Raw genomic sequence first — 24,634 nt, 5'->3', positions numbered from 1 at the left:
ATCCAGTAGTAAGCAAGGGGACTGTGGAAAAATGGTATTACAACCATTTCAGTAGGTTCAGACCCCTGGTATCTCCTTGGTAAAAATGGCAGAGCTTTAGGGACAGGGTAGAGTGGCTATGACCATGGGAATAGTCAGAATATTTCAACCATTATCGTACAGTAAGGACTAAAGAGGCCAAGTAAAAGTGATCCCTGGAGGTAGGCAGCAGGACACCACAGCCTTGGAGTGGTCAGGGAGGCACTAAGCATATTTCCCAACAGGATAACAGTCCCTCCCCCAGGCTGTCTGAGCCACTTGTAGCGTCCACCTCCGTAGATGGGGAGAGGTAGAGGAAGGATGGGAGACATGCAGGACAGCCTCAGGCACGCAGAAGCCTTGGCCAGTTACAGGGCCCTTTCCCTCTAGCGCTGATCAAGCCTCCTTAGTGCCAAGGTGGCTGGCGTGGTAAAAGGGCATCCAGAGAGCTTGAGCCAACTGATATGGAGCTTTTAATGTTGTAATAATGCACATTGCTGTACTGGTAGCAGCTCTGGATGTGACACATGGGTACATGAGAGCTTCCTGAACAACTCTGGTGTTATGATCAGAAAAATCTCTGAGCTACTGGTCATTTCTTCCAGGGGCCAGTCTTCAGGAACTCCATGGATGCCTGGGGACTTGCTATACACACTCAGCTAAAGTTCAAAATATGCCTATGGACAGAAATACCCAGGGCAGATATAATCCAGGGCTAGGTCTTAATCCCTAAGTGAACCTGAACCTTGTCATGACCAGGAGATGCCTGTCATTATATCAGTTTCTTCTTATTGACAGAGTTAGTAAATAGATATCATCTCAGGTGCTTGATGCACTGTGTTGAGTAGGATTATAAAGTTATACCCAGTCTCTGAAAGAAAAAGTCCCATCAATAATGTAGTGGTGACATCCTCTAGATAGGGGTGTTTTGCTTTGTTTTGTTTTGTTTTAAGCTTTTTGTGTGTGTATCATGGCTACCCTTTGCCACCTAGTAAAGACTATGAACACCTTTTCAGAGTAATACTTTTCAAAAAATAAAATTAAATACAAAGGAAACCAAATATGTTAAACACGGCTAACTAAAAGCACTAGAAAATATTTAAGATACAGTAATATATGTGCATTTTATTAAAGCATTCAACAAGAGCCAATGGTGACCCGAGTAACTATTGAATTTTAACGTACCAATGATTATAAATGATATTTTGAGATATCTACAAGAGTTGAATGTGATATGAATGTATCTGTGGTTTCTGTCATCAAAAGCACTGCTGGGGCAGTTGGGTGGCTCAGTCGGTTAAGCGTCTGACTCTTGATCTCGGCTCAGGTCATGATTGCATGGTTCATGGGATCAAGCCCTGTGTCAGGCTCTGTGCTGACAGCACAGAGAGCCTGCTTGGGGTTCTCTCTCCCTTTCTTTCTCTCTCTCTCTCTCTCTCTCTCTCTCTCTCTCTGCAAATCCCCATGCTTGTGCACTCTCTCTCTCAAAATAAATAAAGGTTAAAAAAAAAAGCACTGTTAATTCTACAATGATGTGTTGCCTACATTCATAGTGGAAGGAAATGCCTTCATAGTGGAAGGAAACATTTCAGTTTAAGGTTGGTGAAAATAAAGACATCATTTTTGCCCATTCGTGTTCAGAGACTCCTTGAATTCTAGCCATGGATCTTTTGGAGAGGGGAGATCCAGGGACCCCAGGTTTCTAACCTATAACTAAGACTGCAGCATAGACTCGACCTCTGATCTGTCATGTTGTTCTCTAACACATCCAGAACGGGTGGAGAAAAAGGACCAGGACCAGTCACTGAAGTCCAGAGTTGTGCACACCGGCATCTAAACCCTGTTTACCTAAATATACATCATCCCATGACTCTGAAGGGGGGTGGTGGTGGGGCACACAAGTGTCCTTCAGAAAAGTCTCCCTATTGTGTTAATTCTCTAGAAAGTTCAGGTTGCCCCAAGGTCCACAGAACAGAATTGCATACACCAAGGATTCAGGCACTTGTGACCTGACAATTCCCTGTTGCGGTCTGTAAGTCTGGAAGTCATCACCGACTGCTCTGGGTATGGTTGAGCCAGAAGAGAAGGGGACTCCAGATCTGCCCATCTGCTAGATCTGGCAGTAAGAGCACATGTCATGGAGAGGAATGGCTGACACACCCATCTTGACTGTGTTTGTGAGAGTTATATCTTCTTGCAGGTTGATGAATTTACTCTTATCTCCTGGTAAAAAGTAAGACTGAAAACAGACCATTTTCCAGACAAGGATCTTTAAATAAAAAATCAGCAGTAGACTTTCACAGCGGCATGAGTGTGGTAAAATGGGATTAACACTTTTATAATATGATATAAAACTCACATTTGGTCACGACCATTTATTATATTGGAATTGTACCTATTATTTCAGAGGAGAAAAAAGGAAACAGCTTCCACCTGGGACATCAAATGATGTTGCTGTGAGAAAATGTCAACCCAGCTTTCTGCATAGTTGCCGATAAATGCTCAGAAATTTTGTTGGCTTTTATTAGGCCCCTCTGAAACTCCAGAAATTGTGGAAAATGACCACAGACCTTGACCTCTGAGCTGTCTACCCAACATTTTATTCCTTGACCTCAGGTTCGCTCTGAAATCACCTGCACAATAAAGTTCCGTTTAGATCATTCATTTGACTGTTCCGTCTCTGTGTAGTGAGATAGCAAAGATTTACTCAGCAGTGTGGTGTTCAAGAATGCAAACCCCATTTGGCCTCCCAGCTCTGAGGACTCTGCACTAGTTACTAGTGACAGCCCCTAGAGGTCTATAATTGACTTGTGTGAGTTATGCTTTTGCCTATAGATCTGCTGACTGCCACTCCCCATCTAACAAATCCCAAGGATGGGACAAGGATAAGTCCCTTCATTTCTAATTAAAATATTGGAAGATAGAAGGGGCACTTGGGTGGCACTGTTGGTTAAGCGTCTGACTCTTGATTTCAGCTCAGGTTATGATCTCATTATTCATGGGTTCGAGCCCCATGTCAGGCTCTGTGCTGACAGCACAGATTCACTCTCTCTCCCTCTCTCTCTGCCCCTCCCCAGCTTGCACATGCATGTATGCTCACTTTCTCTCTCTCTCTCTCTCTCTCTCTCTCTCTCTCTCTCTCTCTCTCAAAAATAAATAAATAAACATTTAAAACCTTGGAAGGCTGGGGCACCTGGGTGGCTCAGTCGGTTAAGCGTCTGACTTCAGCTCAGGTCATGATCTCACAGCTTGTGAGTTCCAGCCCCATGTCGGCCTCTGTGCTGACAGCTCAGAACCTGGAGCTTGCTTCGGATTCTATGTTTCTTCTCTCTCTCTCTCTGCCCCTCCCCTGCTTGTGTTCTCTCTCTCTCTCTCTCCCTCTCTGTCTGTCGCTCTGAAAAGTAAACATTAAAAGAAAATTGTAAAACCTTGGAAGGCAGAAAAAATTCTGTCAGGTGGAATCCTTGGGGCCTAATAAGATTGGGACTTGCTCTTCCTCAATTAATCCCTGCCTAACTCACATTTCTCCTCGTACTCAGTCAACACTCGCCAAACTCTAAGTCTATAAAGAAATAAAGAAATGTACCTGAACTAAATGACTGAGATCAGTATGCAGTATATGGAGAAGTAGGCTGGGAGAAGATATTCCAGCTTAGTGATGATGATGTCATTTCTTAAGTGCCTCCACATCCTAGAAACAATTATTTCTGAGCTTTCTATTCTATACCATTGGTGCATAAGTCTGTCTTTATTCCAGTACCATGTTGCTTTGATTATTATAGCTTTGTGATATGTTTGGAGATTAAGAAGTGTGAGATCTCCAACTTTGTTCTTCTTTTCCAGGATTGTTTTGGCTATTTGGGTCCCCTGAGATTCCACGTGAATTTTAGGGAAGATTTTTTTTCTATTTCTGCAAAAAATACCATTAGGATTTTGACAGGAGTTGCATTGTGGAAACTATGTTATACATTTTAAAAATATATTCTCATTTATTTCTCATTATATCCTGCAAAATCAGTACTATTATTATTTCCAAAATACACATAATAAAGTGGAGGCAAGTGTATATTAAGTAAATTGCCTATGGTTATACATTTAATGAGAGAACCAGGTTTTGTACCCAGACAGCTAAACTCCAAATATCAGATTTCACCATCATCCTGAACAGCCTTCTCACTGAGGATTTGGGTAATCTAAAAAGTTTCTGCACTTCTATATAAAAAGCAAGGAAGAACCAGAAGGAACCAGCTACTTGTTCACCAACATCCATTCTCCCTTTCTTTAATAATAGAATCCCGAGTTTGGTTGGCCACATGTCCACCCAGCTGGTGACCACATGTCCCAGTAGACCTTGTAGTTAAGCGTGGCTTTTGTGAATAAGTTCTGTCCAGTGGGATGGCGGTGGAAGTGATTTGTGCACTTGCCAGATGTGTACCGATAAAGAAACACTCCTACACTCTGTGGCTCTTCCCCTCCTTCCTCCTGACTGGGTTGGAAGCTCTGTGCAGAGAAGGCCAAGCAGCCCTACCACCGTAGAGGACCTCAAGGCTGTGATGAGAGAGACAAACAGACCCTGAATTAAGCCAGTGTATCCTTGGGTCTCTTTGTCACAGCAGTGTAGCCTCTATCTTGAATAATAGTCTTAGCTTTGGGGAAAGTTTCACTTGGAATTTTTGTGTTCTGGAGCATCTGGTTGGCTCAGTCAGTAAAACCTGCAACTCTTGATCAGGAGGTCATGCATTCAAGCTCTACACTGGGCATGGAGCCTACTTTTTAAAAAAATGTGGGGGCGCCTGGGTGGCTCAGTCGGTTAAGCATCCGACTTCAGCTCAGGTCACGATCTCACAGACCGTGAGTTCGAGCCCCGCTTCGGGCTCTAGGCTGATGGCTCAGAGTCTGGAGCCTGCTTCCGGTTCTGTGTCTCCCTCTCTGTCTGCCCCTCCCCCGTTCATGCTCTGTCTCTCTCTGTCTCAAAAATAAACGTAAAAAAAAAAATTTTTTTAAAATGTGTAATTTCTGTGTTCAGGAAAATGAGGTTTTCAAACATTTACCTGAGAATAGAAAAGCACTTGCTGGTACTTTTTTTTTGAACTTTCTTGGTAATTTTTAAGTTCTACTTCCCAATCTACTACCTTTTAACAAAGATGTTAGCACCAAGCTATAGAAACTAGGGCATGTGCTTTGAATTTGTTTTCCAGTAGTAATCACGAATGTTCATCTAGCTAAATTATTTTTACTTTGTTCCTAGGATCATCTGCTTTTGTCTGTGGGGTGTCTTGGTTGGAGTTGGGGATTGGGTCCCAGAACCCAGGACAGGACCTAGCCAACTGGATCATCCCAGCAGGGAGATGGCAGTCTGCCTGGAAACACCCACTCTGACAGCTTTGACTGACATTGTATATGCTATAGGATGGTTGGTGTTCTTCACAGAGAATGCCATGCTAGGGTCAGGACCTTGTATGTACAGGTGTCACTAGCTGCTCTCCAGTGATTCACATGTAGTAGGAGTTCAAGAGATGGTGCCCTAAATTCACTGCCCAGATGTAAGTTTCATGTGATATCAGAGCTGTCCTTAGGGAGGGTAACGTTTAGAGCAGTTCATGTGAACAAAGACTTTAAAAGACTTTTTTTTAAGGAAAATTTCAAACATATTCATAAGTAGAGAGATTAGTACGATGAGCGCCCATGTCTGTGAATGTTTTTATGTAGATGAAGTCAAGTTAAAAAGAACATCAAGGACAGCTTTGAAGAGGGAAAGAATTTGAGAAAGAACAGACAAAGGAGGTTGTGATAAAAGGGAGGAGTCCTGCGCAAAGGCTCTTTATAAGTTGAATGATAAGAGAAACAGGGCGACAGCACACTTTGCCCTAAAAACACTTTGGATCCCTCCCACAGAGTTTAAGAGGAAATCAGTCATAACAAAATAGCTAATATTTATTTTATGTTTCCTATGTGCCGAGTACTGTTTTACAAACTTATTAGGTAGCCATCTGTATTATTCCCCTATTACAAATGAGAAATTTGTGACTTTGAGACGTTAAAGTTAACTTTCTTAAAGTCATGTCTTTATGGCTGATAAATGTCAGAATGAAGAGTTGAACCCAGGACCTTTTGACTCAAGAGTCTCTACTCTAACAATATGTCTGTGTTTAAGTCTGGTCTATGGGTTTTTGACCCAATGCCACTTAGGGCACTTGTTAGAAAGGTAGATTCTTACTCCCACCCTAGACCTAGTGCGTTGGAAACCATGGTGCATGAGGTCTAGGAATAGGCATCTGAAACAAGAGTTTGTTTTAAATGTTTATTTATTTTGGTGGTGGGGGAGAGGAGAGAGAGAGAAAAAATGAATGGGGGGAGGGCCAGAGAGAGAGGGAGAGAGAAGGAATCCCAAGCAGGCTCATGCTGTCAGCACAGAGCCTGATGCTGGGCTTGAGACCTCAAATCGTGAGATCATGACCTGAGCATGACCTGCTTAATTGACTGAGCCACCCAGGTGCCCGTGAAACCAGATTTTTATGTCCATCCAAGTTTGAGAACTGTGGCATCATGACATGTTGATATATAATCTCCATCAGAGCTTCTCTGAACTTTTTTGATTCTACACCTTTATCTATAAGATGTTGAAAAGATATTCTCTCAGTATTCTCATTCTTTCTTCAAATTGTATGTATTCTTTATAAATTACTTATTATAATTTAATATACAGATACTGTTGTTCCAATGTATTATGTATACCATAAATATACACAAATGAAACATTTAAAATATCCCCTGAATGCATGCCTTCTTCCCTTTTTGTAAGAACACTGGTCTATAGTCTGTGAAATACAAATTTGTTATCCTATTTTATTTTATTTTTATTTATTTATTTTTAAAAATTTTAATGTTTATTTATTTTTGAGAGAGACATAGCGTGAGCAGCAGTGAAACAGAGAGAGAAGAAGACACAGAATCCGAAGCAGGCTCCAGGCTCCGAGCTGTCAGCACAGAGCCCGACGCGGGGTTCGAACCCACAAACTATGAGATCATGACCTGAGCCAAAGTCAGACGCCCAACTGACTGAGCCACCCAGGTGCCCCTTGTTATCCTATTTTATCATGCCATGTATATCAAGAGTCATAAATAGGAACTGGCCCTCAGACAGGAATTATAAATCAGGAAATTTCACATAAAAATACAGATTTCTGACTTCTTTTGAAAACAGCCGATATGGCCATGTGGGCCTGAGTTTGCCATGCTGTGATTGGCAAGGGCTGCTTAGGGACGGTGAGCTGGCCCCGAGCAGCGAGCCCCTTGCGGAGAGGGTGGGCAGGTGTGCCTCCAAGCACTGCAGTCTCTGCCTTGCCTACCTCCCCCGTATTAAATACAGACCTGGTGGACATTTGAACCTTTGATGTCAGATCTCCTGCCAAGACATGAGGACTTTTTATTCTACCCTAGCATGAAGATCGTCTTCATCTTGGTGTGCTGTATACTGCCAGGTAAAAATTACCCCCGACTTTGACTTTTAAAACCAATCATCTTAGCTTGACCCATATGAATTTGCCATTTCTCTAGGTTTCAAATGCTAAAAATAAAGGAATTTTACAGGGTTCAAACTAATTATAAGTCTGCTTATTGAGTGCACCCCAGTGAGAGTTTGTTTTGATAACGCAGGTTATTTTGATGGCTGAGGTAATGAAATATACTACTGAAAGAAAAAACTTCACCAACCAAGGCATTTATAAAACATGATTAACATTGTCACTGGTGATGAGGAAAACAAAGGCAAGAGAAACGTAGCTTAAATGAAATCTCCTTACAGCTTGCAGCCCACTGATAGACCTGAAACATTCAGAGTGTGACCTTCCCTCAAGGAACTCATGGCTGCCTTAGTGCATTAATGTTTTTGTTTTATTAAAGATGAAAAGTAAACTTATCCTAACAGCAGCTAGTCACTCAAGATCCTGAAAGCCTTGCTTTCAAACTCCTTAGAGACTTACACTATCCCTAACCCCCCATTAACTTAAAAGTATATAACCAGTCACTCCTCACAATCCTGGTGCACAATCTTTCTGCCCATGGGTCCTGTCCCATGCTTTAGTAAAATCACCTTTGTGCACCAAAGACATCTCAAGAATTCTTTCTTAGCCTTTTACTCACAAACTCCATCAACTGGTTTCAAGGGAGATTTAAAATAACCACTATGTCACTTTCTGAGGAAAAGAATAGTGTGCAAAGATGAAAATTATCTTATACATTAACAAGCCAGATTCTCTCCAGAGCTGAAACCATTCATTGATTGTAAGGTAGGGACTTGAGAAGGCAAAAAAGACTCATTAGTGTCTCAGGATGTCATTAGTTAGGGTGCCTGTGTGACTCAGCCAGTTAAGCTTCAGACTCTTGATTTTGGCTCAGATCATGATCTTGAGGTTTGTGGGATTGAGCCTCATGAGGGCTCCATGAGCCCCATGAGCATGAGGTCCATGCTGACAGTGCAGAGCCTGTTTGGGATTCTCTCTCTCCCTCTCTCTCTGCCCCTCCCCCACTCGCGCACATGCATTCTCTCCCTCTCTCAAATAAATGAACTTAAGAAAAAAAAAAGAATGCCATTGGTTAAACGAAACACTAAGTTTCACCCTGAAGTTTGTTTCTCCATTTGTAACTGGGCTACTACAAGGTTGTCTTAAGCTCTGACTGCTTCTGGCACATCCAAAAAGAACACAGAATCAGCTCCAGAAGCCTTGACAACAGGTTTTTATCAAGAAATTGTTTTTCCTAGTCATAATGAATTTTATTAGAAGGAATAATTGCCTCAAAAAAGAACTGATAATGGTTAGAATTCCACACCGAACAATTTGTTAGAGACTAAAAGAGATCAAATTGTCTTGGTAAAATTTAGATCTGCAAATAATTGTCTAGGGAAATTGGATTTGACAAAAACAATGGTCACAAAGAAAAATGACAATGGCAGAAGTTATAATGGATACAATCTGAAGGATGTATTAAATACTTCCTGTACAATTTACACAAAACAGAATTAAATTCTTTTAAAATAATTTAAGTAAAATAAAAGGAAGTATTACAGAAAAGTTTATAAGACAGAACAGGAAACTGATCAAGGAAATGACCTGGCTTAATGGAACTCATTGCAGAAAATGTATTACATCTGTATTCATAAACATGGAGTTTGAGGGACCATGGTCTAAACATCATCCACTTGGTGCAAATGGTCAGGGCCACACTCTGGGGAAAGACTGGTGGGAGCTGGGGAAACTGTCCCAGTTCCCACCAGTAGGCAGCTTCCCAAACCCAATGGAACTAGGGCACATGTGTGGAGACAGCTTGGTTGATTCTGCTCAAACTTCATAGCATACCACTAAGACAGCTATGTCTGGGCACTACCTATTTTCCAACCACCTACCCCACATTGCCCTGATCTCCATTTAAACTGGGTGACTTCCCCAGACTGGGTTCCCTGGCTCACACCATTTTCCCTGCCTGGCAGGTCATCTTCCAGTGTCATAATCCATACCATTCCTTCACGACTCAGGTCTAGCTCCTCCTCATTACCTTCTGTGTGGCCTTCATCTCCCTGCAATCCAGACTTTGTCCCTCTGAATAAACTCCTACTAAAGTCACCAAAGACTCTCTGTTGCCAAATCCAACAGAAACTCTCAGATTGCATTCTCTGCCCATCACTTCCTCCTTCTGGTAACCATTTCTTTTCAAGTTTCCATGACACCCTGCCCAGTGAAGCTCCATCCAAGGGCAATGCCGAGAAAGGGATGCAGCTGTGGGTCATTATCAATTTACACCCAGGTCAGCTGGGGGAATGAGGGCCTCAATCCCATAGCAGGGAGCTGGGCAGTGTCTACCACATGCCTCAAACTCAGCAGGTCCAAAATAATATGCATTTTGTTCCGAACATTCTACTTCCAAATTTTTCCTGATTTTTGTTGCCCTAGTTGAAGCCATCAGCTCCTGATCAGATTGACGTTCCAGCCTCCTTCTTGGTCTGCTTGGTCTACTCTAGTTTCTCCTTTCCACAGCCACTTTATTTCTTAAATGTTTTTCCCAGTTTTAATGAGAAAAATTGATATACATCACTGTATAATTTTAAGGCATATAGCATGATGGTTTGATTCACATATATTGTGAAGTGTTTACCACAGTAGGTTCAATCAGCATCCATCATTTTATAGAATAAAAAGAAAAGAAAAAAGAAAAATTCTCCTTGTGATGAGAACTCTTAGGATTTATTCTTGACAACTTCCTATGTATCGTACAGAAAATGCTAACTATCGTTGTCATGTCGTACATTACATCTCTAGTACTTGTTTCATAACTGGAAGTTTTTACCTCTTGACCACTGTCCTCCAATTTAACATCGTGCCTCTTGTAATCACAAGTCTGATCTCTTTTTCTGAGTTTGTTTGTTTTAGATTCCACCTGTAAGAGAGATCACATGTTTATCTTTCTCTGACTTATTCCACCTAGCATAATGTCTTCAACATCCAACCATGTTACTGCAAATAGTAAGATTTCCTCCCATGCGCTTTTGGCTTTCTGATATTCCATTGTGTGTGTGTGTGTGTGTGTGTGTGTGTGTGTGTGTGACTATCTATCTATCCTGCAACTTCTTGATTTATTCATTCATCGATGGACACTTGGCTATTATATGGACACTTGGCTATGATGTCTTGGCTATTGTAAATAATGCTGCTATGAACATGGCGATACAGATTTATTTTCAAGTTAGTATTTTAATTTCCTTTGGATATATTCCTAGAAGTGGAGTTGCTGTGTCATATGGTGGTTCTCTTTTTAATTTTTTTAAGGATTTTATTTTTAAGTAATCTCTACACCCAACATGGGCTCGAACTTACAACCCTGAGATCAAGAGTCACATGCTCTACTGACTGAGCCAGCCAGATGCCCCTTTCTTTAATTTTTTAAGGACCCTCCACACTGTTTTCCATAGTAGTTGTACGAGTTTACAGTCCCAACAGTGCATGAGGCTTTCCTTTCCTCCACATCCATACCAGCATTTGTTCTCTTGTTCTTTTGATGATAGCCATTCTAACAGGTGATATGCCTACACATTATGAGGTGATATCTCATTGTGGTTTTAATTTGCATTTCCCTAATGACTGGTGATGTTGAGCATCTTTTCATGTGCCTATTGACCTTTTGTGTATCTTCTTTGGGAAAATGTCCAGGTCCTTTGCCCATTACAAGCTTCATTTTTAATCTTTTTTTATTGTGGTAAAATATACATAACGTAAAATTGACCATTTTGAATATTTTAAAGTATATAATTCAGTGGCATTAATTAAATTCACAATTAAAAAATTTTTTTTGATGTTTATTTATTTTAGAGACAGAGAGACAGAGCACAAGTGGGGGAGGGGCAGAGAGCGTGGGAGACACAATCTGAAGCAGGCTGCAGGCTCCGAGCTATCAGCACAGAGCCTGATGCAGGGCTCGAACCTACGAACCATGAGATCATGACCTGAGCTGAAGTCAGACACTCAACTGACTGAGCCACCCAGGTGTCCCTTAAATTCACAATCTTGTGCAACTATCACCATTATCTATTTCCAGCACCTTTTCATTATCTAGACAGAAACTCTGTAATGATCAAACAGTAACTCTCCATGTCCCTTTCCTTCCAACCCCTGGTAACCTCCAGTCTACGGGCTGTCTCCCAGGAATATTTTTAGGGAGGACAACCATGTGTCTTTGTCCATGAAAATATCCTCCAAGTCCTCTTCACCCTCCCTCTGGTGCTGAGAAGCCTGCCCACTCTCTGAGCCCTCAGGAACTCCTACCTTCTCCCTGTGCACCACGGCACCAGCTTCTAGCACATGGCTTTCTAGATTCCACACAGCTGGCAGCAGAGTGCAGTCCAGCTTTTGTCTCAGGGCGAGCAGCCTCTTGGCATTCTTGAGAGTAAAATTTTCCATCTTAATCCCAGAAAAATGTGATGTCCCCACCTATTTATCGTCTAATTTTCTCCTCAGAGGCGAGAGCGGGGAGACATCAAATGCACATTTGCTTGTGGTACCAACACTCTTTCCAACTCACAGCCTGGCCTTCCCCTAGTTCCTTTCTCATGGGGTGCTGAATTTGAAAGTGCACTGGCAGCAACCAAGTGAGGGTAGGACTATAAAGTGGAATGGGACAACATGTGGAGATGGTGAAACTGAGGCCTGGATGATAAGAAGACATTAATGTAAAGAGCCTGGGCAAGAATATACAGACAGAGAGCAGAACGTGTGTGAAAACAGTGAGGTGGGAAAAAGGGTGGTCTGTTCAAGGAGGCCTGGTTGACTGAAGAGTAGTGGGTGTGCAGGAGAACGGCAAGGGATGAGGTTGGAGATGCGGCTGGGGACAAATCATGAGGGCTGTGTCATCATGTATGAAATTTATACTTGATTCCATGTTCAACGGGAAATCATGTGTATTAGCTCAGACACTTTCACTGTATGTAATAGAAAACCACACTGAAAGGGTTTAAGCAATAAAGGGAATTTATTGGCCTGAGTAACCAAAAGTCCGGAGGAAGACTGCCTTGAGCTGAGGTCTCTGGTTTCATCTGGCCTTTCCTCTTTGAGAGTCCTTGGGCTAGTTTTTCTCAAGATTGCAAGTTGGTTTTGGCAGCAAGTAGGGTACCCATTTCTTTCTTTTCTTTTCTTTTTTCTTTTTACAAGGACAGGGAGAGTCTGTCTTCTGTTAGCCATTTAACAGAATCCCTCACTTCACTTTGATTGGTTCAGCCTGGACCAGTCACAGTGAGCGCCTCTCTTCACAACCCAGTTTCTGCAGTGAAGCTCCATTCCAGCCAGGACTTCCTCCTTCCTGAAGCTAGGGCTGGAGTCAATCCCAGCTGGCATGCTGCTACTCAGAGAGGGTGGAGTGGTTTCCCCCCAAATAATTTGGAAACAATTAGGAAGGAAAGAAAGGGGAAGTGGGTGCTGGGTAAGTAACCCCAAGAATCATTATACCATGGAAGGCTTGTTAAAGATCACTCTCACTGCTATGAGGACCACAGACTGGAGGAGCCAGCAAGGAAGGACCGAGGCTAACTAGGAGACTGTTGCAGTGGGCCATTCCGGGGGTGGTGGTGGTACAGACTGAGATGCATTTGGGGGATAGAACTGACCGGACTTCATGATGGATTGGGTGATGGAGGAAGTAGTTTTGATCAGACTCTGAGGGGGCTCAAGTGCCAGGCTTTGGATCTTATCTTTGTAGGCGATGATGGAAGCTGTTGGAGTGGGTTGTCTTTTGTAAGAGGAAGAGACTAAGAATTTTTGGGTTTTGTTGTCTTTCATTTTCTCTTCCTCCTTTAATTTTGTCTTTAGTTTTTACGATTTACCACAACACATTCATTTGCTCTTCTGTTTTCCAAATGATGAAAATACCAAAATCATAACCTATGATTTTATTAGATTGATTTGTTGCTTACCCAGGATCCAAGTCCACTGACTGAGGATTATCTTCAAAAAAACTGTTTCCTGTAGCCTAATTTTCTAAGCCTAAAAGAACTTAGCTTCACTTGAATCTTAGAGCAGTGTGAAATTAATATTAACTTAGCTGAATGTTTTCAGTTTGAATTAATATGCTTGCAATGTCATTCAATCGTGCAAATTGCTATCATCAGGAATTGAACATGCTTTAGCTTTTCAAAGTATCAATTATAAAGCCTAGGAGTTCAACTGCAGCTCCCGGTTTAATCCTGTAGCTATCCATCATCTAAAGCTTTTTGAAATTGTTGAATTAAATTTCAAGGATGTAGGGTGGCTATTTTTGCAGACCAAGCAAACAATAGCTGCTGTTTGATGCCCTTGATGGAAGTAGACTGGTGTGTTAATTTCTGCACATGAGTTCAGCAAAGCACTTACATTTTAAAGAATCCATTCTTGTTCTGATTCCAGTTCGAGTCAGTCCTTTCAAAAAGAATTGCTGCTATTCCTCTATTCATTAAAAAAGTTCACGACACATAAGGGAAGGGAAGCAAAAATAATATAAAAATGAGGAGGGGGACAAAACATAAATGAGACTCTTAAATACAGAGAACAAACTGAGGGTTGCTGAAGGGGTTTTGGGTGGGAGGATGGGCTAAATGGGTAAGGGGCACTAAGGAAGACACTTGTTGGGATGAGCACTGGATGTTATACATAGGGGATGAATCACTGGAATCTACTCCTGAAATCATTATTGCACTGTATGCTAATTAACTTGGATGCAAATTAAAAAAATAAGCAAATAAATAAAATTTAAAAAACAGTTCACGACTAGGCTGTGTCTCATTTTAAATCCCCATATATTATTTTGTCCTTAAAATACAAAATACTTGGTGGAGTTTTTTTTTTTTTTTTTCTTTTGGACAAGTCCTCATCTCTCTGTTTCTCAGTTTTCTCATTATTTCTTTACCCTTGATGAGGATAAAAATTCCTGATTAGATAGCTCATAACATTGTTTTGAGGGTCAGGTCAGATGATACAGGGGAAAGTTGTGAGGATGGCTAAATTCTACATAAAATGTTTACTCGTGTGGTCATGCATCATCTATAGTTGTAGCAGTTACTGTTGGTGACTTTTTGCATTATGGCTTCCTCAGTCTTTGTGGGGGACACTAGACCAGAGTGCAAGGCAGGCCAGAAGTGCCAGGGAGTTTCTGCCCTGGGAGCAGTCTTAGATCGGTGACCAATGGGGGTCGGTGGATAAATATCTCAGCTTTTTTGCCCTTTGGTGGTAGGGGTGGCTGGAGGGCAGCTCTAAGTGTTCTATGTATTCCCCCCCAGAGGTCCTCAGTAAGGTTGAGCTTCAGTTCCCATAGCAGTAACTTTTGCATTAATGCACACTTTTGTGTTCTTTCCATTTCATGTTTTACTTCCTAAACTGAGTTTACCTCTCAAATAAATGATCTGCACTCAAGTTGTTTGTTTTAAGGTCTGAGTTTGGTGGAACTCAACTAAGATCCTAGTTCTAATGGTCTTTCAAAGGATATACATGCAGCTAGCTCACCAACGATAACCTAGAATTTTCTGGCTTTGTTGCCTAGCCTCAGTCCTGGATTGGAACCAAGTCTATTTTTGCCCTAAGAGTATTTACCGGTAATTCTCTAAGAGGTGATTTCCTAGTAATCCTGACTATACCTACTATCCCTTGAGAGACTGTGTACCTTCGAGAGGGGTCAGCTGGTACATGAGTCACACAGACAGAGACGAAATATTGCCTTTACTACTAATAAAGACGGTGTTGGAGAGCATGGCTTACAGTTGTGGGCCCTAACAATGAACCGCAAAGTTAGGCAGATTTATCCAGTCACAGACAGTGTTGGATAGCTGGAGGCCTCCAACTTCACAGGCGGAGGCTGCCACTCTAAAGTTTGCCTAATGGAGGAGCAGAACAGGATGTGTTCTCTCTGCAGACAGACAGATCCGAGAGAAAAAAGGAGGAGGAAGGGGTTGAATCATATGTGCCTAGTTCCTGTTCCAGTCAGAAAATTCATTCTCCTCCCTCACAGCAGTGACAGGGGGAAGAAAGAAACCAAGAAAGTTATTATAATGGGATCCTTTTCTCATTGTAACAAGACGCTAGGGAAAGAAGTTCCTCTTTCCAACATTCGCAGGGTTTTTTTCCTCTTAGCTCATTGGGCTTAACCATTAAGCTCAAGGCCATCCAAGAATGTGACCATCTCCTTGGCAGGAGATCAGCAGTCTATCCTAACAGTGCTGCTCCCACCACAAGCACATCCCCTGACTTTTCCCATCTGAATGGCTGAAGAGCATAGCTACGGCCCTCAGAAGGCGATTCATTGACTGAATTTCAGGGCCACGCTGAACCCCAGCTGAAAGCTCCCCATTTCATTTTGCAGCCCTAATTAAGTCTAACCATGTTGTTTGGACAGTCTATCAGAGGTTCTAAAAAGAGATTATATGACAATGTAAAGATATTTCAATAACAAAATTTCAGTAAAATATTGATGCCCCCCAATTTAAATATAATTCCTCTACCATTGTGAATTTCCCAGGGAGGAAAAAGTTCAAAGATGAGATTCTCTTGCATGCTTGAGTTAAAGACAAAGACATTAGAATATAAAACTCATCCTTCTGATGATTCTGATTCTGCTCGTTCTGAACTGGGGGGTTCTTCATGCCTTGGATAGCACTGTGGTTCTATCAGCAACCTGGACAAGGTCCCACTAGAACCACTAGCATGGCTTTTTTCAGAATCTCAAAAGTTAAATTATACACCAAGTTTCTGCTATGCCTCGCTTTTTTAAAGAGTATCAATCAAAACACTTAACACCAACATAGCTAAGCAAAAGAAAACAAATCAATACCAAGATCTTCAATTATCAATGCAAAATGATGCTCCCAGAACAGAACCCTGCAATTTCCATAGTGACCTTGATTTCAGCTTCAGCAGGAAGCTGAAGTCCTTGATCTGTAAATTTAAACTCAATTGGGAGGAATCTCCCCCAAGAGGTTAGCATTGGCAACACGCTTTACCATTCCTGTGGGAAGAATCGACTACTATTTCTCTCAGGTTGACACAGGTGACCGTAAGAGATCAGAATATGCCACCCCAATATTTGCCACTCTGGCATAAGGATTATTTTGAGCTGAAAGCAAATGAGAAAAAGTAGGCATAGGATGAGCTCCCTGTGGTATCCTGTCTACCTGAAAACAAGATGGTAAATTCCCCTCATGAAGGTATCTCTTCCCTCCCCCCACCATTCTCGTTTCCACACCAGGAAGGGAATGACAACCTTATCACTAGAGATGAGATGGCACCTTGAAGGAGTCTACACAAACAAACCTTACTAAGTACCCCTTACCTATCATTAATTTCCATATATTTGCCTTCCTGCAATATCCTGCCCCTAGAAGCTCAAAGTCTTTTTCATTTGTCTTGACACTTCTCTCTTTTGTTTAAATGGTACAAGAGCACCCACGCTTAGCTATTTCTTGTTTCTTTTTTCTTTCTAGGGAGTCCCCTTACTGTGTAAAACTTTTAATATCAAATAACTTTGTATTTTTTCCTCATATGAATGTCTTATTAGTTTGCAGAACCAACTGAAGAACCCTAAGAGGGCAGAGAATTTCTCTTCCCTGTGATATTTGCATTCTTGCAAAGTTTAGAAATATGCAGCGATGGCAAGCCCTATCGAGGGTCTGCCTGGAGAGGTCTTTCTTTCCCATCTTGCACCTTAAGAACTTTTTAACTTTTCATTTCCCTTTTGAGCCCTTCGTCTCCAACATCTCCCACCTGATCCATGAGATGTGGGCTTTAAATAACCACATGCTTTCCACACTGGCTCCTGCTGTTGGGTCTTTGTTGTGGAATGACATGCCTGGAAAGCCTGTCCTGTAAGGGTAGTTTCCTCTTCATCCCCTTGTTTCAACTGGGAAATATCCTCAGCAGATTCCTGAACTAAAGCTGCTATGGACATTTCTGCAGCTGACACTCTAGATTCAGCTGTCAATGACAAAACCCTCCAAATAACAATGGGAAGGTAGACATTTATTTCATTCACATAAATGTCTAGGTCAGTGTTCCCGGGCTGGTGTAGCCTCCAGTCAGGGATTCCTTTGACACTGCTGCTCTCAACAGTGTCAAATGCATGATTTGACCGGCCTGTCCCGTATGCAGACATCTTCGGCAACAGGAGCAGGAAAGGATGAAAGGAAAGCAGAGGGTGCCATGTCTAGTATCTTAAGGCAGACTATTAGAAGCTGTCACAGTTGACTTTTCTGTTTACATCTCATTTACCACAATGGAGACACACAAGTATCCTGAGCTGCAAGAGAGGCTAGGAAATGCAGTCTTCATTCTAGGAAGCCATACACCCAACTAAACTTATTATTTAAGAAAGGGAGAATGAATACTGGGGGCAACTGGACTACCAGAAAAACTGCACTGGTAAAGACAGATACCGCTGCAGAGCCTTCAGCCGTCCATCCCTTGCTTTTGATTGGTCCAGGCCTCCAAGAGTATTTCCCTCCCCTCTGCCTTTGTCAGCAGTAGTGGTTATGTCCTGGCACTTGATTTCCCCTCTATACCTTTCAAGGAGGAAGAGCTGGGTTTGTCACAATATAACTTACCTCTTAAGTCAATTCCTTTTCTTCCTTAATACTCCTTCCCTAATATAGGCCTAATATTTGTAGAATCTGATGCCTCCTTTTCTTTCTTTTTTCTTTTTCTTTCTTTCTTTCTTTTCTTTCTTTCTCTTTCTTTCTTTCTTTCTTTCTTTCTTTCTTTTTCTTTCTTTCTTTCTTTCTTTCTTTCTTTCTTTCTTTCTTTCTTTCTTTCTTTCTTTCCTTCCTTCCTTCCTTCCTTTCTTTCCTTTTCTTTTTTTTTTTTTTTCTTTCCTTTCTGTCCTGGACATGCACTTAACCTGACATTCTATTCTAGATTTTGTTTAATGGGGTCTTCTGTTTTGAGAGATAAATCACTAGGTTCTGGTTTGCCAAAAGCAACCATTGTTTAAAAAAAAACCTTGGCCCCTCACTCTCACCTTTCAGAGTTTGATAATCAGCATGTATTTTCTCATTAGGCTAACGGCCAATCCAGGCTCAGATTCATTTATCACTGTTCTGCCTGGCTCTCTGATACGTTTCTTCTTTCTGGTTGGCTTCACTTAAGAGTCTTAATTCTCAAAACTTGTCAGGTGTGTTCCCTCTGGGCCTACGGAGCACTGGTATCCCTATTTATAATTTTAGTGACATCTGGAAACCCATTCAGTATTCCCTTGAATAGTTTACTTCCACCTGACTGATCCTTTCCTTTTGAACTGTCCAACCTTTCAGGGTACACTTGGCTTTAGTGTCTCAGTTTTTAAGAAGGAGATTTCAATGGTTCTTGCCAAAGAGTCTCTTCTCTGTGTAGCTCTAAGAGAGTACTTTGCCAATAGTGGTCTATCATCTTGCTCCCTCTGAGAGTCAGCACAGTTGGCTGAGATTTTGCTTCTATTGTTGTTTGATTTTTTTGGGACCAAGTTATTATTTCTGAGCTAAAAAAAAAAAAGTACCCTCCAAAACATCTTAGTCATTTAAAAAAATAACCTCTTATATGAATTAAACCTAAGTACATCATCTTTTCCCTTTTACCTGTCCTTCAATTTCATTTTTCCTTATATATCCATCTGATCTGTTCTCTAAGATCTCAACTTTATCTCCAAAAGAGCTTTCTCCTTCACACGCAAATTATTCTTAATTTTGTTCTTTCATTGCGCTTGTTCTAAGATTAAAACATATTCTAGAAACACTCTAGACATTCTCTGATTTCCTGAACAAATCTGATTCCTAGAGACATAAGGTTCTAGGCACAGACTGTCTTATTAATCTTTGATTTTAAAACAATTTAAATCATGGGCGTCTGGGTTGCTCAGTCGATTAAGCGTCTGACTCTTGGTTTTGGCTCAGGTCATGATCTCATGGTTCACGGGTTCGAGCCCTGTGTAGGGCTCTGCGCTGATGGTGCGGGGCTTGCTTGGGATTCTTTCTCCTCTCTGCACCTCACCCACTCACTCAGTCTCTTTCTCTCAAAGTAAATAAATAAACATAAACTCAATTTAGATCAATTGCGTCTTTAATTTAGGCATTTTCCATTATAATAAGGGCTTGCATTTCTCTGCTTGGTTTTTAATAAAAGCCTTGTGCAGGTGTCTGCAAAGCTGGAGGCTTGGAAATCTAAAGCCATGGTCAGAGCCTATATAACTTACAAATCCAGTCAATTTTGGATCATATGGTAGGACATTAGGCTTGAGACTCTGGACAGTCTATATTACTTCAAGATTAGTCTTTGGGCACTGCCTACACAGACTGGTACTAACAATTGAAAACTAGAACTTAAAACTCCAGTGCTCCATAGCACACATGCTGTGTAAAGAACCCACTGTAAAAGAAATGATAGAATTAGAAAAATCATCATTTTGCAGCCATTACAAAAAATAATAGGTAACAATTACCAATGAATACTAAACTGGTTAGATGAAAGACCGATGGGGAACTTTCTAAGAATCCACTGGCTGACAACACCTGAGTGGACTGTCAATTCTCACATCCCTAAAACTGGTACATGGATATTACGTGCCTGGTGTGATACAACAGGGATAGTACTTCTTATAAATTATCCTTGACAAAAAATAATTTTGAACACAAATTTACGGGAACTTCTTACATCTACCAGTCTGCAGGAGAATGGGTGATAGAGGAAAAAAAAACTTTATCAATAATTTGAACACTTCATTTGTGATTTGCATGTCTTCCTTATTAAAAAAAATTTTTTTTAGGGGCGCCTGGGTGGCTCAGCCGGTTAAGCGTCTGACTTCGGCTCAGGTCACGATCTCACAGTCTGTGAGTTCGAGCCCCGCGTCGGGCTCTGGGCTGATGGCTCAGAGCCTGGAGCCTGCTTCCGATTCTGTGTCTCCCTCTCTCTCTGCCCCTCCCCCATTCATGCTCTGTCTCTCTCTGTCTCAAAAATAAATAAAAAACGTTAAAAAAATAAAAAAAAAATTTAAATAAAAAAAAAATTTTTTTTAAAGTAATCTCTACATCCAACATGGGGCTCAAACTCATGACCTTGAGATCAAGAGTCACATGCTCCACCAACTGAGCCAACTAGGCACCCCACATGTCCTTCTTATTATAGATAACCTAGTCTAATGAAATGAGATCATTTATAATGATTACATAGTAAAACGTTATAGCCCAAAATACAAAAAGTCCTCACTTTATTTTTTAAAAAGTACTTTTGAAAAAATTTATTTCACCAGGGTCTAATCCTTTGCTGATGTTCAAATTTAAACAATTTTTCTGAGTCTGTCTCATAAGCGAAAAACATGAAAAGTTGCTTCTGTGGCATTTTCTTCTAGTTTTTCAAGCCCTCATGTAGTAGCAACTGGTTCAAAATACTGGTTTGTTTCAAAGCATGCAGTTTAGATGTATCTTCGCTGATGATGGTGATATTTCCATTTTGTTCCTGAGCTGTCAGGTCACTTTCACTGTCAGACAGTGTACATAGTAGAATATCGTTCTCATAGGTTGGAAAATAATACCTGAAAACAACCAAAGACATGTTGAATAAATCCAGAAAAGTTTCTAGGCAAATGAACATACACGTTACTGTAATTCTGCCAGGTTTCTTTGTCAACAGTTTCAACAGCATTTTGCAAAGGTGGTATGGGGAAATAACTTGTGAATTACTTTTACTTTGACCTCTACTGGATGACATCATTCTTGCTAGTATCCTTGCTAGCTGCCCATTTGGCCTGTGATTCATATTCCCACAGAAACTCACTACCTGAAAGGGCAGCTTACTCTAGAACCGAGCAGCTCTAGTTGCTAGGGATATCTCCATAGATAAAGCTAAAAATGACAACCCTTTCATTTTTACTCTAAGTCCCAGTTCCTCCCTAGAGGTTAACAAAATTCAAATATGGCTACTCTTTCGTACATTAATCCTTCATATATCTGATGAAAACAATTTCCCTTGAGAGTGTGTGTGTGTGTGTGTGTGTGTGTGTGTCTGTGTGTCCTTCCCAACCTAATCATTACTGGTTCCTTCATTCTAGGTGAACAAAAATCAAACATCTACAGAATTTTAAGTCTATTATTCTGGTTCCTTTTCTGGACACATTTAGGAGTTAGCTCTGGTGTATCTCTAAAGATTTCAACTTACTTAACGAGAATTATAGGAACAGGGTCTCAGGTCAATCCAGAACTGACTTTGTCTTTCACAAATCTAGGATTTTTTAAAGACGAAAATCTAGCGCTCTTCGGCTAGTGTTCGGGGGCAGGGGTGGAGTGGGGAGGGGGTGGTGGTGCAGATTTAACATTTTCTGAGAGGAACGTCCAGGTAGCTAGAACCCTATAACCTCTCAGAGGTTCCCTCAGCTGAGGTTGTCCAGACTGATATGAGGACCAGCCCAGAAGGCTGAACTGGCAAAGGATACCTGGCAGTCTGATACCACCTACAGAGGTATAGATCTGTGGGCCAACTGCTTAACATTTATAAAGTACTGAGATGCAAAGTATATACCAAAAGCCCTAATAGTTGGATGTTCTTCGACACAGTAATGTTATTTCTAGGAGCTTATCTAAATGAAAAATTAGATCAGTGTGCAAAAATGCAGGCGTATGGATAGTCATTGTGTTACTATTTATAAGAACAAAATGCAAGAAGTAATCTCACTATCTAACAAATTAGGTAGATCTAGTGAATGCGATATTTGGCAACCCTAAAAAATGATGCAATAGATGTATATTGGTATAGAAAAATGCTTACAATATTCTGTTAACATAATTTTAAAAATGGATACTTCTATGTCTACATCTTTATCTATTTTCATACCACAAAATCTGAAATAGTTGGTTACATTTATAAAAGGGGGATTACTTTAAAAATCAGGTTTAAAATATATATTTTTTAATGTTTATTTATTTTTGAAAGAGAGAGACAGAGTGCGAGTGGGAGAAGGGCAGAGGGAAAGGGAGACACAGAATCTGAAACAGGCTCTAGACTGAGCTGTTAGCACAGAGCTTGATGCGGGGCTCGAACTCACAGACCACAAGATCGTGACCTGAGCTGAAGTCGGACTCTTAACTGACTGAGCCACCCAGGCGCCCCTTAAAAATAAGGTTTTTGAAAATTTTTACTTTTTACAATAAACATACGTTTCTCTTTAACTGAATAAAGGAACAAATAAGGGCTATGGAGCAAAGAAGTACTGAAAACATAGGACATTAAGGATACTGAGCAAAGAATTACTCACTCTGGTTGATCCCATATCTTTCTTTCAGGAAGCAGTGATGTATGTTTAGTCTCTTCCATGTGAGTCCTTAACTCTGCTTTGGACTTGAATTTCACATGGCAACTATAACATCTACATTGGTGAATTTGCCTTCGAATGAAATTGACCAATTTTACTTGCTGATAGAAATTCAATCCTGAAAATGACAGTTTACAGAATCACTAGACAACTGGTCAGACCCATTTTTGCAAAAGAGCCACTTCCCTTTATTACCCAACCTGAAGAGGCAGTACAATTGTAAAGCATAATAATAGATATCAAATAACAACAGCCAATACTCATATAGGGCTTATGTGCTAAGCACTGTTCTAATCATTTTCCATGTATTAATTAATTAATACATTTAATTCTTGAAAAAGTCTACCACATAGGTAGTACTACCATGTCCACATTATGTGTTAGGAAACTGTCCACAGCTACACAGTTTGTAAGTGGTTGAGGTAGGATTTGACATATATACATAACTGTAAGGACAGCAAAGTAATGTAACACTTTCCAGAGTCTAGGAAAATAGTCAGTGAGCTGAGGTGTGGGAGGTAAACTTTCTAATCTTTGAGCCATTAGCAAGTCAGTAATTTACATCTTTATGCCCCTAATCTTTCTATCACAGTGACACTGAGGATGATGCAATTGGGTACATCTGTCTATGGTAAATAATCTAGCTACACTGTCAAACAGTGCAGTAGGTGTTTTGTATACATTCTCCACTCCCTGTAACAGTCTGTTGACCTGAGGCCTTATGTCACACAGCCATTAAGGGCTGGGGCTGGAATCTGAACTCTGACTTCCAAATCCATGGTCTTCCCATTAGCCCCTTCCACTTTATGAAAGATACTAACCATTAACTTGTGTTTTATTTGAAGCATATTCATATATGTAGGAAAGAAGGAAGACCATATGAAACCAAAAACCATATTTGAACGTTACAGTTCAAAATGGTTGTGAATCACTGCTTCAGGCAGTCCTGCTGAGACCATCTGTGGAGAGACACATTTTGGCTGTGCACTCCCCAATCACGACTACTGAACGCAGGCATCGTCTACAGAATAGTGTATAAAAATGCAGCATCATGGAAAACAACTTCTGAATCAAACTTACCAAGTTCTGACTTTATTTTGAGGAGATCAAAATCGTGTGCTTCCTAAAAAAAGGAATGAATATCTGTGAGTATATAAATTATTTAATCTTTCAGGCTGAAGTTATAAACAGACAGCTTATTCATAGGAGTTTGAACACTGTTGAAACTCAGTCTCAGTTCATCATCTTCTGCTTCTGAAGTAGTCGAAATGTAACTGTTTCCCTCCCCACATCCAACTACTTTTTAAAGCACAGTCCAAACAAGTCATGCCAATCAGCTAAAACATTTTAATTATTCACAGTTTGTATCTACAGTTTTCACAATTTACTATGTATGCATTCTGCAGTCTGACAAAAGTATCCCCAGTCTCTAGTTAAGACGTGGCCCTACTTACCATACTGTGCGCCTGGACTCGAATTATGGATATAGGTCCTTTGCTACACAAGCAGATAGGTGATTTTGCAAATCTGCTTTTCATTTTATGCTGTCAAGTACACTGCTTAATGCAAATTTCCCTTCACTCACATCTTCCCACAAATTACATTTCTTTTGATTTTTACAATGCAGACTTATTTTATTCTGTTCCACTCCTGCAATCGTCCATCTGGGTAAATGTTTGAACTTAAAAGCTTACAGAGAATAAAGACCATCTAACTCCCTGTGAAGGCATTTAGTGTTACATCAGAGGCAGGATGATTAGGAACGCCATTGACTCTTTATCTCCGAAAG

At 40.8% G+C, this 24,634-nt stretch overlaps 1 protein-coding gene across 2 annotated transcripts in view; it reads right to left on the bottom strand.

Annotated features, from left to right (window-relative positions):
• Nucleotides 1-20,587: 20,587 nt before the first annotated feature.
• ZNF277 (zinc finger protein 277) overlaps nt 20,588-24,634 on the bottom strand; it is a 111,917-nt gene continuing 107,870 nt past the window's right edge. For both annotated transcript variants that reach the window (XM_007089144.3, XM_007089145.2), the window contains exons 10-12: nt 23,926-23,968; nt 22,789-22,963; nt 20,588-21,072 (exon numbers count right to left, since the gene is read on the bottom strand). In XM_007089144.3, the coding sequence (XP_007089206.2) occupies nt 20,886-21,072; nt 22,789-22,963; nt 23,926-23,968 (405 nt within the window). In that variant the 3' untranslated portion in view covers nt 20,588-20,885. The remainder of the gene's footprint in view (nt 21,073-22,788; nt 22,964-23,925; nt 23,969-24,634) is intronic.

Source organism: Panthera tigris, chromosome A2 (genome assembly GCF_018350195.1).
Source record: "Panthera tigris isolate Pti1 chromosome A2, P.tigris_Pti1_mat1.1, whole genome shotgun sequence".
NCBI lineage: Eukaryota > Metazoa > Chordata > Mammalia > Carnivora > Felidae > Panthera > Panthera tigris.
The sequence above is the reverse complement of the archived record's forward strand: the minus strand, read 5'-3'. Positions and strand labels throughout refer to the sequence as shown.